The 15523-nt window shown below is 31.5% G+C and overlaps 1 protein-coding gene across 1 annotated transcript; it reads left to right on the forward strand.

Moving 5' to 3' along the window:
* The first annotated feature begins 6423 nt into the window (after nt 1-6423).
* On the forward strand, nt 6424-15299 carry LOC109796188 (abscisic-aldehyde oxidase). The gene is made up of 10 exons (XM_020355855.3): nt 6424-6766; nt 7624-9315; nt 9987-10246; nt 10357-10566; nt 10738-10956; nt 11377-12342; nt 12897-12992; nt 13312-13410; nt 13825-14014; nt 14806-15299. Exons 1-10 carry the CDS (start codon nt 6622-6624, stop codon nt 15021-15023), a joined length of 4095 nt encoding a protein of 1364 aa, XP_020211444.1. The 5' UTR covers nt 6424-6621; the 3' UTR covers nt 15024-15299.
* The last annotated feature ends 224 nt before the right edge of the window (nt 15300-15523 follow it).

Below are 15523 nucleotides of genomic sequence, written 5' to 3' on the forward strand. Positions count from 1 at the left end.
ATTCTTTCTTATTATATGTTATCTCTTTTCTATATCGGTTATTTGTCAATTTTGTATCATCAATCTATACTAAAATGATTTTATTGTTTGTCGACTTACATGAGAATTTGGGAATAAGTTTATTATTAATTTTAATGTTTTAAAATCATACCAATAACTGAATCAAGATACTGATTTAAGATTTAATATTCATATATAATTGAACTAGTAATATTAAATAATATTATTAAAAATATTTTATTGGGGTCTACAGAAGCAGGAGGGGGTTTAGATAACTTGGAAAGGAGAAGGAGAGGATAGTTACACATTACGTTCAGCTTATAGTTCATTAACAGCACATTTAGTGGATAAAGTCTATGTTTGGCTTGGCACAAACATGTTCCACCAAAAATACAAGGCATTTTTTTTTTTGGAAAACATTGCAAAATATGATTTCGAGCAACATGAATTTGGTGCGGAGACAAGTCATAAATGACGTGTAACAGATGAACAAGAGTAAGGAGACTACAAATCCTATGTTTTTTTTCAGTGGGAGGTATCTGCAGATGTTTAGATCCATTCTCTATATTCATGGAAGCATCATAGCTTGAAATACGGTAACCTTGGAAGTTGGAACAGGTGTAGCTATTTTACTATTATCCTCCCATTATTGCTACCAACCCATCACTTATTTTCATGACACATCACCTCCCTCTTTTCTCGTTTACTTTTTTTTTTTTTTTTACAACAAATTGTTTAATGCTTTGTTCCAATTTTTTTACTCATTGAAAATAAAAGAATAGCTTCAAAGTTTAAATTTAAATTTTTGTGTATCCTATCTTAATTCTCTATTACTAAATTGACTCTAGTACTTTCAATTTAAGAATAAAAGAAAATGAAAAAAAAAGACAGTATAAAATGATATATTATTTTAGATTCTTTAAATGTATAAAAAAAAATAGAAGAAAAGTGAAGATATATAATTGTTTACTATGTCTCTATATTGATATACTAATATTCATTTTGAGTATAAATTTTTTTATAATCACTTAAAATATCTCATATCAATAAAGACATTTATATATTTATAAATTATGTTTATTTCTTTACTATGTGAAACTTTGATTCTATAATATATATATATATATATATTAGTTAGATTTTTTCGACTCATGTATATATTTTTTTTATTTCCTCACTTTATTATAAATAATTAAAAATAATAAAATATATATTTATTATTTTATCAATACTATAAAATGTCAACTAAAATATAGTATATATTTTGTCTAAATCACGGAGTATCTAATTGAATTGATTAATTGAGACGAAAAAATTGAAAAATTGATAAGGTGGTATATTGTCTCTGCATGCCTTTAAAGAAAAGTTATCATTAAAGAAATATAATAAAAGTAATATTTATAACATCATGCTTTCTTAATTATTATTTGAGATATATAATTAAGTATTTTATTTTGAGTTGTTTTGTTATTGTAATTTAAGTGCGTCAATTGGCCTAGAGATAACTAAGGTATATAAGATAAATTTTGAGAATTAAAATTCATAAATTCACAATTCTAAGATTTTAGAGAAAAGTTAGAGAGATGAGGTTATTGGAGTTTGATTGTCGATTTGATTTCACCGAGAGATTCCTTTTCTTCCTCTGTTGGGTAGTTGGCATGGTAGAAATTGAAACTCAAACTAGAGAGCTAAGAATCTAAGTTGGTGCAGAGCTTTTGGAGTTAGTTCGAAGTTGTTTCCTCTTCTTCTTCCTACTCCCTCATTCTCTCTGAATCCGAGATAAGGGAAATTAAAAATAATTTATAGTTGATTTGTTAAGTTGTATGTGTCTTGGATTCTTTAAATTCATGACTATGTTGACGAATTTGATGGTGGAGAGACTGTATGGTGCATGTTGAAGGTTTTGATGTTCTTATGTTATGTTAGAGGTTAAATGCATGTCTTAATCCTAATGATGATTGTTGCATGTTGACATTTTGAGTAGATTCATGTTGTTAATAATATACATGTATGAATGATTGCAATAAATGTTAGATTTTCTCCTATATTTTAGGTGTTATGAACCAATTCGTGAGTCTATAAGTGCAGGACTCATTGTCACGTCGAATGTGACTTAAATCAAGGGTCATTTGTCTTGTTCCTATCAAGCGTAAGATTGGTGGGATTAGACATGAGGAGAGAGAATAATTTCTAACTTGATCATGTCAAACATGGTTTGAATGGCATTGAACGTAAGATGAGAGAATTGACTTTGTCTAAATTGTTGTTTGACACCAAAGGAGTGGTGTCGAACATGAGAATAAAGAATCATCTTAGGTTATTTTGCGATCGGGAATGGGACCTTGCCACGCTGGGAGCGAGGGCTTAGAGGGTCTCCACCTAATCCACATTGATGTGGGTTGTATGGTGTTGGATGTGGGTGAGACAAAGAACTTCCTACCTCAATGGAGTCAAACATAGGGTGTGTAGCGTTCGGCGTAGGGTGTGTGGCATCGAGCATAAGTTGTTTGATGATATATTGTTGTATGATTGACTAGTGATAATTGTTCTAAGTATGTTGATCAGGGATAACATATATAGTTTTATGCATATAAATGTATGTTGTTGAGGTGTGATGTTGAGAGTGTTATAGACATTAAAGTATGATTTGTTGACCTGTTGAGGTATTGATGCTGAAAGTGTTATAGGCATTTAAGCATGTTGATTGACTTAGGATTATAGGAGAGGATGTTTTTGAAAGTTGGATATCTCATTATGGGGATATTCGTGTAGCGCTTTGAGAGGCAAATTGTTGAAAATTTGTCCTTGAGTAGGTATTAAACTCTTGGAATGGATTAATGAGTCCTCTCTAAATCCTTAGTTAATGTTTGAGTAAGGTATGAAGTCGGGGACTACAATCCTTAACTGATTACTACAAAGGTACGTGATATTGTGAGGACAGTTATTTAGGCTGTAATCCATATGAGACTTAGTTAATATATGTCAATGTCGTGATAAGCCCACACCCAAGGTATGTTATACTTGACAGTGGTCTTGGACTTTCTTAGTTTAAGTGGCAACACCCCAGAAATCATGTGTAGGGATTGGTATCCCAGTTTAACTATCAATCTAGCATGCATGTAAGGCATGAAAATGATTAGTTGGTTCAAAAAAGTTAAGCCACTTAAATTACTCATCTCGGTGTAGGAGATCTCCGTGAGTAAATGAGTGATGACACATTAGTTGAGGTGTAAGCATATGATGTGTTGTTTTTGTATGTTCATATGCTTTACGGATTGATTGTTGAATGACGTTGATGTGGTGAAATATGATGTATTATGTGTTAAGTTTCTTACTATTGTAAGGTGTCAAATGTCATGTTGAGTTATCTATTGTATTGATATGTGATAGACCATGAAGTGTTTGTTGTATGGTTTACATACTGATGTTGGTAGTATAGTTGTATTTTTTTCTATACTTGGTATGTTGATATATATTGCTTTGATGCAATGTTGCTTTTTAGCTAAGTTGTATTATGTCGCATGTATCAAGTTATATATGATATTGTGCATATACTATGTTGATTTGTGGAAAAATTAAAGATTATGTGGTGTTACCTGTGTCATTTTGAGATGGTGGTGATGTATGATTACATTGTAAGTTGAAAATATGTTGTGTAGTATAGTTTAGTTGTAGTGTAGTTAATTAATTATTTCATACCTTGTTAATTCTTTCCATATTTAGCTTATCCTTATATGTTTTCTAGTGATTGGATTGCGATGATCATGTTTACATGAGAGTAGAATAAGAATAGGTTTGAGGAGTTGACAATGTTGCGGATCATGTTGGATGATAGTGTAGCTAGAGTCTATTTCTGTATAAATGTTGTAGATATTGTTTCACCGACAATTTAAGTTTTTGTTTTACATTTTATGGATTATTGTACCTATATGTGTGTGCACGTGTATTTGTAAAGATGTTTTATTTTCTAAATTGTTTTACATTTATATATAGTATATATAGTATGATATTCATATCCAAGTGATATGAATACTAAAATTCTAAGTATTTTAGTTATTTTTCATTGTTAGTAGTTAATTTGTTAGGTATAAGATTATAACGGATTGTTACAATATTTTTTTAAAAATAATTGTGTTGCATTATTTAAAGACATAATAAAGAATTAAGAATAAAAAAGTATTAAAAATATATCCGTAATTAAAAAAAACATGTGCTATTCAGTTAACTAATGAATTAAATGACTATACACTAACATTAAAATTTATTGTTTTTTTATTTTTTTTATAAGATATAATGTATTATTATTCTATTTTTTTTAAAGGATGTATTATTATACTATTAACTAATTCATAAATTATTTTTAATAATTTTTTAAATATTAATACCTATATATTAAACATGAATTTTTATATTACATAAAAGTGATTGAAGAAATTATTTTTTAACCGGAAGATTTTTAATTTAATTTAATTTTTATTTATCATAATTATTTATATATTAAATTTTAATATTTTTAAAATAAATTATCAATAAATAAAAATGATATTGTGTTATTATATAAATTATCTATCATAAATTAAAATATAATATGCTTTAAATATTTATTTATATAAAATATAAATATAATTTATGTATTCAAATATAATATATATATATATATAATTTATTATAAATTTTAGTCATATATAATAAAATATAATTTATATGTTTTAAATATTTATATAAATTATAAGTATAATGTATGTATTCAAATATAATATATATATATATATATATATATATATAATTTATTATAAATTTTAGTTTATATATTTAATATGTACAAATATTAATTTATTATAAAATTTAACAAATCATGTGCAGTAGCTAGTTTGTGAATAGTTGACAATATAAGACATATCTTCTCTTGACTAATTTGGAAGTAGAATCGGAAATTAAAAATGTATTTCTATTGTTTCATTTAATTTGAAGTTTATTTTTTTTTAAATATGTTTTTAGTCCCTTAAATTTAAGATAAATCTGTTTTTGGTCTCTCAAATTTAAAATTGTTATTTTTAGTCTCTGTAATTTCAAAAAATCTTATTTTAGTCTCTATATTCAAATTTTGTTAAGAAATTTATCAAATGTTATTGTATAAAATCTGCCTATTGGTATTCCTATTAGTGAAAATATCACATTAAATCCAGTTGATATTACATAATTGTCTTAATTAGTCACTTTCAAATATGTTATTGGTGACCTAAAGGACTAAAACAAGATTTTTGAAAATTACATGAACTACAAATAAAAATTTTAAATTTGAGGAGTTAAAAACATATTTAAGTCTTATTTTTTTAAAATGCTAAAAACTTGTTTGATCTTTTTGTTTTTTCTATTACGAATATTAAAAATATAATTAATATTTTAGATTTAATAAAATTTATATAAATTGTTAATATAGTTTTATTTTTTTATACTAGTTATATTCACTATCATCTATATTATTTTTATATTTTCTCACTTTATAATAAATAATTAAAATATAACAAAATACACAATTAAAATACAAAAAAATTAAGTATCTAACTAAATTAATGTTATGTTTTGTTAAATAGAAAGAAAATAGAGAAAGAAAAAAAAAGTAACAACAACTTTATATTTTCTTTTGCTTGATTGAAGAGGAAAAAAATGATTTTATAAAATTTAAATTAATTTTTTCCCCTTCTTTCTACTATTCTTTCAATTCTAATTTTAATGTTTTCCCTTATCCTGCTTACTTTCCTTCATTCCAAACACGTCATAACTGATGGAGACAGCAAGTTGGGAACTACGTATGGTACAAAATCACTTTCCGCATGCATTTTGGAAAAGAATAAATAAATTAACATTAAAGGAATGTAATAAAAAAATATTTTTTCTCAAAAAAATACTAAGCAGTCTATTAGAGACGTGAATAAAGAATTAAAACAAAATAAATTATTAAAAATATAATAGTACTTTCAGAGAAATAACTTAAATATATAAAAATTTACATAATTATAATATTCAAAAAATTAATATTATATAATTATAATATTTTAAAAATTAAAATTATATAATTAAAAATTAAGAAACTAAAATTATAAAATTATAATATTTAAATAATTAAAATTTTCAATTAAAATACAATAGACTAAAATCTCACACTTAACTCAAAGAAATAATACATACATTTAAGTAAAAAAAAATTATTTCTTAATCAATCGAAAGAAATCATGGGATTTCGTATAATAATATAATTAAAAAGAAAATACTCAAAGATACAAGTTTATAATAACAATATTTTTTAGCAAGTACAAAAGTATATGGAATTATTAATTTCTACAAAGAAACAACCTTATTGATGATTAATTAAAAAAAGAACTAATTGGTCACTTTTAATTGCGTCTTCTTCCCGGCCACAGTATCCACACACACGTCATTACTAAAGAATTGAAGTGAGAATGAGGCAGCAGAACCGTACCAAATGTTTCGACATCATTCTCAAACACTTGACTTGATTGTGTTGTAAACAAAGATAACTACTCAATTCAGACTCGCTCACATTATCAAACTTTTCTTCCGTTGCTCATAACTTAAACAATACTTGTTCACTGTACTACTATGGAGCTGCAGACACCAACAAGTTTGGTTTTTGGTGTTAATGGCGAGAGGTTTGAGCTCTCCCACGTTGACCCATCAACGACTTTACTCGAATTCTTGCGTACTCGCACTCGCTTCAAGAGTGTCAAGCTTGGCTGTGGTGAAGGTATATATTCATATATATGAATGTTCGTGTTTAGTGGTTGATTATTGAATTGGATTTTAGTGTTGTTCCCCTTCATGGGTACGGTCAGACTCTTGTGCCTGCTTTGAAATTTGGATCTTTTCTTGTTTTTTGATTTCAATATGCTTGGTATTTGCTACATGCATTCATCTTTTCCTTCTGTCTCTGTAAGATTAATCTCGTGCTGCTCTGATTGATGCTCAACTTGGTGAAATCCTGAATGGATTTTTATGGTCTTGCGGAATGATTTTACAGTTCCAGATCAAATGGATTAGTTGAAACTTGAAAGCTGTTGTGCCCTTGTAGGATTCCTCTTCAACTTTTGCACTCAGCTCTACTCCCTTTCTGCTTAAGGGTAACATTATATTCATTGTCCAATGATGGAGATCCTACCTCGATTAATGATATGGTCAAATTAGAGTATATTGAAGAATAATTCTCACCTTAAAAACCAATTTTATAGGATTGAGTTAAATCCAAAATTCACATTTTAAAAATAGTTTCAGAGTATATTTTGGCCATTGATGTATTAAGAAAAAAAAAATAGAAAAGTTGTCTGCCAATACATGGATTACTCTGATTATAAGCATGTACTGTAATGGTTCCTATTATTCTTGAGGTGTATCAATAATTTTCCGGCTCATATGTGTGTGAGAAAAAATTCTCCTTCCCATTAAGAAGCTTCGTAACCTCAGTATTTGATAAGAGGGGGGGGGGGGGGGGGGGTCATCTTATTTATCTGATGCTCTAGTCATGCAATTGAAAGAGGAGGTTTGGCTTTTAGCAGTCCTAATTTTTTTTTTAACTTGGTATTCACATTTTGACATGGTTGGTTTCAGGGGGCTGTGGTGCCTGTGTAGTTTTAATCTCCAAATATGATCCTGTGCTCGACCAAGTTGAGGATTTTACAGCAAGCTCTTGTCTCACACTACTTTGCAGCATACATGGGTGTTCAATAACAACTAGTGAAGGCATTGGAAATGGTAAAGAAGGATTCCACCCAATTCATGAAAGATTTGCAGGATTCCATGCTTCTCAATGTGGCTTTTGTACTCCTGGAATGTGTGTTTCCCTCTTTGGAACTCTAGTCAATGCTGAAAAGAGAAATTGTCCAGAGCCACCTGCTGGCTTCTCAAAAGTAACTGTTACTGAGGCCGAAAAGGCTATTGCAGGGAATCTTTGTCGCTGTACTGGGTATCGACCAATTGCTGATGTCTGCAAAAGCTTTGCAGCTGATGTTGATATGGAGGATTTGGGGTTAAACTCTTTCTGGAGAAAGGGAGAGAGCAAGAACTTAATGCTTAGTAGGTTGCCTCAATATGACCGTAATCAAACAAATAGTAGATTTCCTTTGTTTTTGAAGGAAATTAAACATGATCTGTTCTTGGCTTCTGAGAAACACAGTTGGCACAGACCTATCAGTCTAACGGAGTTTCAGAGCTTATTGAAGTTAAACCATGCTAATGGAACCAGGATAAAAATTGTTGTTAGTAATACAGGTATGGGATATTACAAAGATAAAGAAGGCTATGATAAATACATTGATCTACGGGGAATTTCGGAGCTTTCTAAGATCAGAAAGGACAGAACAGGGATTGAAATTGGAGCGGCAGTGACAATATCTAAAGCTATTGAAGCACTGAAGGAAGAGAGTAGAAGTGACTTTCTCTCAGATTATGTAATAATACTAGAAAAGATTGCTGACCATCTGAGCAAAGTTGCCTCAGGATTTATTCGGAACACAGCCAGTGTAGGTGGCAATTTAGTTATGGCACAAAGAAGTAATTTTCCATCTGATATTGCTATACTGCTTCTTGCTGTAGATGCAATGGTTCACGTAATGACTGGTACACAATTTGAGTGGCTGACATTGGAGGAGTTTCTGGAAAGACCACCATTAGGTTTGGAAAGTGTTCTTTTAAGCATTAAAATTCCTAGTTTGGAACTCAATAAAAGTGAATCCTCAGAACCAAGAAGTAGATTCCTCTTCGAAACGTATCGAGCTTCTCCTCGACCCCTTGGAAATGCCCTTCCCTACTTGAATGCTGCTTTCCTGGTTAAGGTGTCTCCATGCAAGGACTCTGATGGAACTGTGATAGACACTTGTAGGTTGTCTTTCAGTGCTTATGCGAGTAAACATGCTATCAGAGTGAAAAAAGTTGAGGAATTTTTAGCTGGAAAGCTTTTAAGTGTTAGCATTCTATACGATGCTGTCAACTTGGTCAAGGCTGCTATTGTACCTAAAGATGATACCTCGAAAACTGCCTACTGTTCAAGTTTGGCAGCTGGTTTTATTTTTCAGTTCTTTAACCCACTGATTGGCCCTTTTGTAATAAGCAATGGTAATTTGAATGGTCATATTAATCTTCCTTTTGTTAAAGATTTTGAATTAAAAGAGAATTGGAAGCATGTTCACCATGACAAAGTTCCAACTTTACTGTCATCTGGGAAGCAAGTCCTTGAAGCAGGCTGTGAATACCATCCTGTTGGTGAGCCAATCGTGAAATCTGGGGCTGCACTACAAGCTTCAGGTTTGTTTTGTATCATCAAGTTTTGAACTGATTCACTCACTGCTGTCTTTAATTTGCATTTCTATCAACATTTCAAAGTGACAAACTTAAATATTTACTTGAGGTAAGGTTGTGTACATCTGACCCTCTCCTGATCCCTCAAAATGCCTGCAGACTAGTGTATTGGACTGCCCATCATTATTCACTTCCATGGGATTTGTGATATCAATCTCCTCATCAGGTTCATAAAAATGTCTCTCTTTCTCCTCAGAATCTTGCAGGTTGTAGCAAGCAAATGTGACAGAGCTTTTTCCTTCTCTAAAAACCTTTTAAGCTCTGCCCTTCCTGTGCTCTCTTCCTTTGGAGAAATCTTGTATTCATTTAGTACTATTTATAACCAATTTCTGCATGGCAGAAGTCGAAACCACTATGTTCATAAAAAAAACTGGTTCCCTGTGCTCTTGGTTCTGATGGATTGCGTATCCATATTTTGCATCTTACAGTCTCTGGTTCTCTTCTAACTGTTGTCAAGATAACTATGCTAAAAGTCCACTTTCCAGGCCATACAATAGTTTTCACGTGTGGAAGTGTTATTTTATCCTGTTTTGGTGCCTGTCAATTATGACTTTTCATGTTTAATTGTTAAAACTTTATGATCAATAACAAGTATATATTTATGAATAATCATATAGGTGAGGCTGTGTTTGTGGATGACATTCCATCACCATCAAATTGCTTACATGGAGCATATATTTATAGTGCAAAGCCTTTAGCAAGGGTAAGGAATATAAAGCTCATGCCTGAATTGCAACTGGTTGGAGTGAGGGATATCATTTCAAGTAAAGACATTCCCGATGGTGGGGAAAACATTGGATCTAAGACTATATTTGGTACCGAACCTCTGTTTGCAGAAGAGATGGCCAGATGTGTTGGTGATCGCATTGCCTTTGTGGTGAGTTCTTTAATCCCTTATTTTGATCCACAACATATAGGCCTTTTTTTCATTTCATTGGAGATTGATATGATAATACTACCATTTTAGTCACCAAATAGCTTCTTTAGGTTGCAGATACTCAGAAACTTGCAGATATGGCGGCAAACTCAGCAGTTGTTGATTATGACACTGAAAACCTTGAACCACCTATTCTATCTGTTGAAGATGCTGTTGAAAGATCTAGTTTTTTTGAAGTTCCTCCTTTTCTCTATCCAAAATATGTTGGTGATATATCAAAAGGAATGGCTGAAGCAGATCACAAGATTCTTTCTGCTGAGGTACATCATAATATGTTTATTGTTCTCCTTTGTTTCCCCTTCCAGTCACTTGACAGATTTGTGAACCTGGGTTTCTGATGGAATCTTTAAGTTTGTTCCTGAATAATTAATGTTTAAATGGTTATGCTGAACAAAATATTCATTATCTATCAAATTCAATGTGAAATACAGATGAAACTGGAGTCTCAATACTATTTCTATATGGAAACACAAACTGCACTTGCTGTTCCAGATGAAGACAATTGCATAACAGTTTACTCATCAACCCAATGCCCTGAGTTTTCACATTCTATTATAGCAAGATGCCTAGGAATTCCCGAAAATAATGTTCGTGTAATTACAAGAAGGGTTGGGGGTGGTTTTGGTGGAAAGGCCATAAAATCCATACCTGTAAGTATTTAGTTATGTTTTAATATTTTGAAATTTTTATTTATTACTATATTTCTATAACTTTTCTCATTATGATTTACTAATAAATATTGCTGAGTGTAGATATGAACCTTCAAAATTTCTCTAGTTCGGAGAATTCACTAATATTCTGTAAAAAAGGCCTTTATTGTCATTTCCCTTTTTTATTTAATTATAATATTCAGCAATCAAGACAATATGGTTTTAGTATTTTATTTACATGTGTTACAGATATTATAGAAGCACAAAACCATTCTGTCTGTACTCAACAACTTAAGGTTTTGGGAAATTTAGTTAGTTCATGACAAAATATCAAAGTCTCTATAACTTTGTGGTCTAGAGTTTGAAAACTATATATGGATGCACATATGTGTATATAGTACTAACAATCAGATTGTGCAGGTTGCTGCATCATGTGCACTTGCAGCACTGAAATTACAGCGCCCAGTCAGGATTTATCTAAATCGTAAGACAGATATGATAATGGCTGGAGGAAGGCATCCCATGAAGATAACTTACAGTGTCGGGTTTAAGAATGATGGTAAGATTACTGCACTAGAACTTCAGATATTGGTCAATGCAGGGATATATGTGGATGTTAGTGCAGTAATGCCACATAATATAGCTTCCGCACTTAAAAAGTATGACTGGGGAGCACTATCTTTGGATATAAAGGTATGCAGAACAAATCATCCTAGTAGATCTGCAATGAGGGGCCCTGGGGAGGTGCAGGGATCATTTATTGCTGAAGCTATTATAGAAAATGTTGCAGCTACACTTTCAATGGATGTTGATTGTGTCAGAAGCATTAATCTTCATACATACGAAAGTCTTCAGTTATTCTATGAGTACTCTCATGGTGAACCCGATGAGTACACGTTGCCTTCAATATGGAGTAAGTTAGCTGTTGCTGCAAACTATGACCAGAGAACCAAAATGGTGCAAGAGTTTAACAGGATTAACACCTGGAAAAAAAGGGGAATTTCTCGAGTACCAGTTATGTTTCAACTGACACAAAGACCCACTCCAGGAAAAGTAAGTATTTTTTCAGATGGGTCTATTGCTGTTGAAGTTGGAGGAATTGAACTGGGTCAGGGTCTCTGGACAAAGGTGAAACAGATGGCTGCATATGCTCTCAGTGCTATTCGATGTGATGGAACTGAAGGTCTCTTGGAGAAAATAAGGGTTGTACAATCTGATACTGTGGGCATGATTCAAGGGGGTTTCACTTCTGGGAGCACTACATCAGAGTCAAGCTGTGAAGCAGTTCGGCTTAGCTGCAACATCTTGGTAGAGAGGCTAAAGCCTCTTAAGGAAAAGCTGCAGGAGGAAACGGGCTCTATCAAGTGGGAGACACTTATTCTTCAGGTATCTACTATAAAGTAAAAGAGCTCAATTTTTAATGATAGATTTTCCTCTCAAGGAGAAGGTTTCAAGAAGATAAAACTAGTTCTCTTCATGATCATGAGAGGAAGTTCCCACGAGATAAAATCAGTTCCCTTCATAATCATGCAAGTAACATGAAGCAAGTGGCACTTTTTCTCTCTTCATGATCCATATGGATGAACTATAAGCTTGTTTGGATACAAACCTGAAGTAATTTTAAGAGTTTCTATATTAGAAAAAGTTCCTTATTTTCAATAGAGAAGTTCTCATAAGCTCTTCAAAGCTAAAATCCAAACAAATTGTATATATGATTGAATTTCACTACTGATTGCTGATTGTATATGGTGTGAAAGATGGAAAAGTGGAACTTAGCATTCTCATAATTTATGGGAGCTTAATTAACTCCTTTTGATCAGGAAAATACTCGTGGAGTAAACTTTGGAAATGGAGTTGAGCGCAGAGAATTTCTTTTATTTTCCTAGCCCACAAGCATAAATATTTAGTGACCATGTTGCTGACAATTTGTTAACATACAGGCATACATGCAAGCTGTGAACTTATCAGCATCTTCATTTTATGTACCTAGTAATAACTCCTCGAATTACCTTAATTATGGTGCTGCAGTAAGTGAGGTAAGTTGGTTTTCTATGCATATCTCAAATCAAAATGGCATTTCTCAATTTCATTATTGGTTACTTCTCCTGAATGTTAAGTGCTTATGACATATTGGCGGGTTTGTTTAAACTTAAAATAAGCGATTATAATTTTAAAAAATTGCTTTTTAAAGCAGATTTGCTTCTTAAAAAAGGAGGAAAACTATTTATTTTATTAAAAAGCATTTTTTTTAAGAAAAAAGTTTTAAAAAACAGGTCCATTTTCACACAAGCCACGTTGCTTAAGTAACTGAGTTATCTTATACTGCTATGCTAAATAATGGAAGTTATTTGTCAGGTGGAAATAGATCTTCTGAATGGAGAAACCAGATTTTTGCAAACAGATATTATTTTTGATTGTGGACAAAGTCTCAACCCTGCTGTGGATTTAGGACAGGTAAGCTGACTGCATATTTGCTATGCAAGCACAACCCTAAGGCCCAAGAATATTTGTTATTAACTAGAGCCTCTCACATCAAGGCCATCTGGATCTGGTAGTGAAGGGCAAAGAAATGGAAACTGTTTCTTATGCTAAATATTAAATTTGATATTATAAGTGGAAAAGGCAACAATTAACTCCTGTTCACTTTTCCAAATAGGCTATAACTCTGATATCTTGTTTAAGAAACAAAGAGGCTTTGATTCCTTATGCTAAAAATATCTTGTTAAGAACCAACGAAACCAAAACCTTGAGAATTGAGATTTTAGTCGGAGCTCCTAGAATGCTTATAGTCTCTTACAAGTTACAACTATTGTTCATTTATTCCACTGTGAATGTTTACCTTACTAACAATATAATTTCATTCTGCAGATTGAAGGAGCATTTGTCCAGGGGTTGGGATTTTTCATGATGGAACAATATGAAACAAATCTTGATGGTTTGGTGTTGCAAGATGGCACTTGGAACTACAAAATCCCTACGATAGACACTATACCTAAACAGTTTAATGTTCAAATCCTCAACAGTGGGCACCACCAGCACCGTGTTCTCTCTTCAAAAGGTATGACCAAGGAGTTTTATGCTTTGGTCTTTTTAATTTTTTCTTCATACACATGTACATGAAACAGGAAGTTTTATGCATTCTTTTCCATTGATTCATTATAGGTTTATTATATTAGTTGGATTCCAAAATTTAGGGATGATAAAGACACTAAATATTTTTTAATTATATTTTGTGGTATAAAGAAACTAATAAATATTAAATAATGTATTAGCTTGGATACTAGATGCATGCAATACCTCTATGACAGAAATTTAAAAAATAAACAGTTTGGTATCAAGCCTAAGGATGAAGGTGGTTGAACAAATAACAATTGATTCAGTTTCGGCTGCATAATAGTTTGAGAAAAATGGATTGTGGTTGTAACTTGTAGGCATGTTGCACCCTATATGTTACTCTCTCATTTTATTTGTCCTTTAAGCCTTTAAGGTAATATATACATCTTAAGAAAAAAACTGATCACATCAAGTCCCAGAATAAAATCTTATCTGACTAAAATATCCTTATTTCAAAAGATGATCAAATATGCAATACAATTGCTCTATTTTTCTTACTATACCAACAAAAAAAACACATACTATAATATTTACTTTTTGAGGATATTATTGGAAAAAGATAATTAATGCTTTCTTGATATTCTAAAGTGACAAATAATTTGGGACAGAAATATTACAAAAGTGAGAAATAAAATGAGATGGAAGGAGTATTTTAGACTGATAATGAGATTGACAAAGCTTCACTTATTCCAGTTTGAAAATCTAAAATGAAAAAATTGAAATATGTTGCTGCAGCTTCTGGAGAGCCGCCATTACTTCTAGCAGCTTCCATTCACTGTGCCACAAGAGCAGCTATCAAAGAAGCAAGAAAACAGGTTCTTTCATGGAGCAACCAAGATGAAGCAGATTCAACATTTCAGTTGGGGGTCCCTGCAATCATGCCTGTGGTAAAGGAACTCTGTGGACCGGACATTGTAGAAAGATACTTGAAATGGAAAATGGGAAGGACATAAAGTGCTCACTATCTTAGATAAGTTAGAAGAGTTGTTTTATTCAATCCAAATTTCAGTTCTTTTGGTAAAACAATAAAAAATGGATTTTTTTTTTTCAATTTCAAATAATGATCATTCTAGAGGAAGATTTTTAAATGTTTGAGAAATGTTTACAATAAGAAACACAAAGGCTAGTTCAGCTGGGTAGTTTTTTCAACAAGGAAAAGGATTAGCTGGACAGTTATGTACTTTGTTTTGTAAAGTAAAATAGTTAAAGTGGTCTGCATCTCGCTTGAATGCCCTGATATCCACATAAACTGATCTTTTAATTATTAACCAAACCGTTTTAAGAAAAAGAAACGGCTCAGTATGAAAACTGGTTTATGTTTTTAACTGGTGTGGTTTTATTCATTCAAATCAGCCATTATTTTTTATAAGCAAGTGACGAGTTCCTTAATCAAGCATTGTAGTTCAATCTTAATTAAGCAACTAGTTTGAGTTTAATTCCTGTTTTGAGTATA

Source organism: Cajanus cajan, chromosome 9 (genome assembly GCF_000230855.2).
Source record: "Cajanus cajan strain Asha chromosome 9, NIPB_CcT2T_4, whole genome shotgun sequence".
In the NCBI taxonomy this organism is placed as follows: Eukaryota; Viridiplantae; Streptophyta; class Magnoliopsida; order Fabales; family Fabaceae; genus Cajanus; species Cajanus cajan.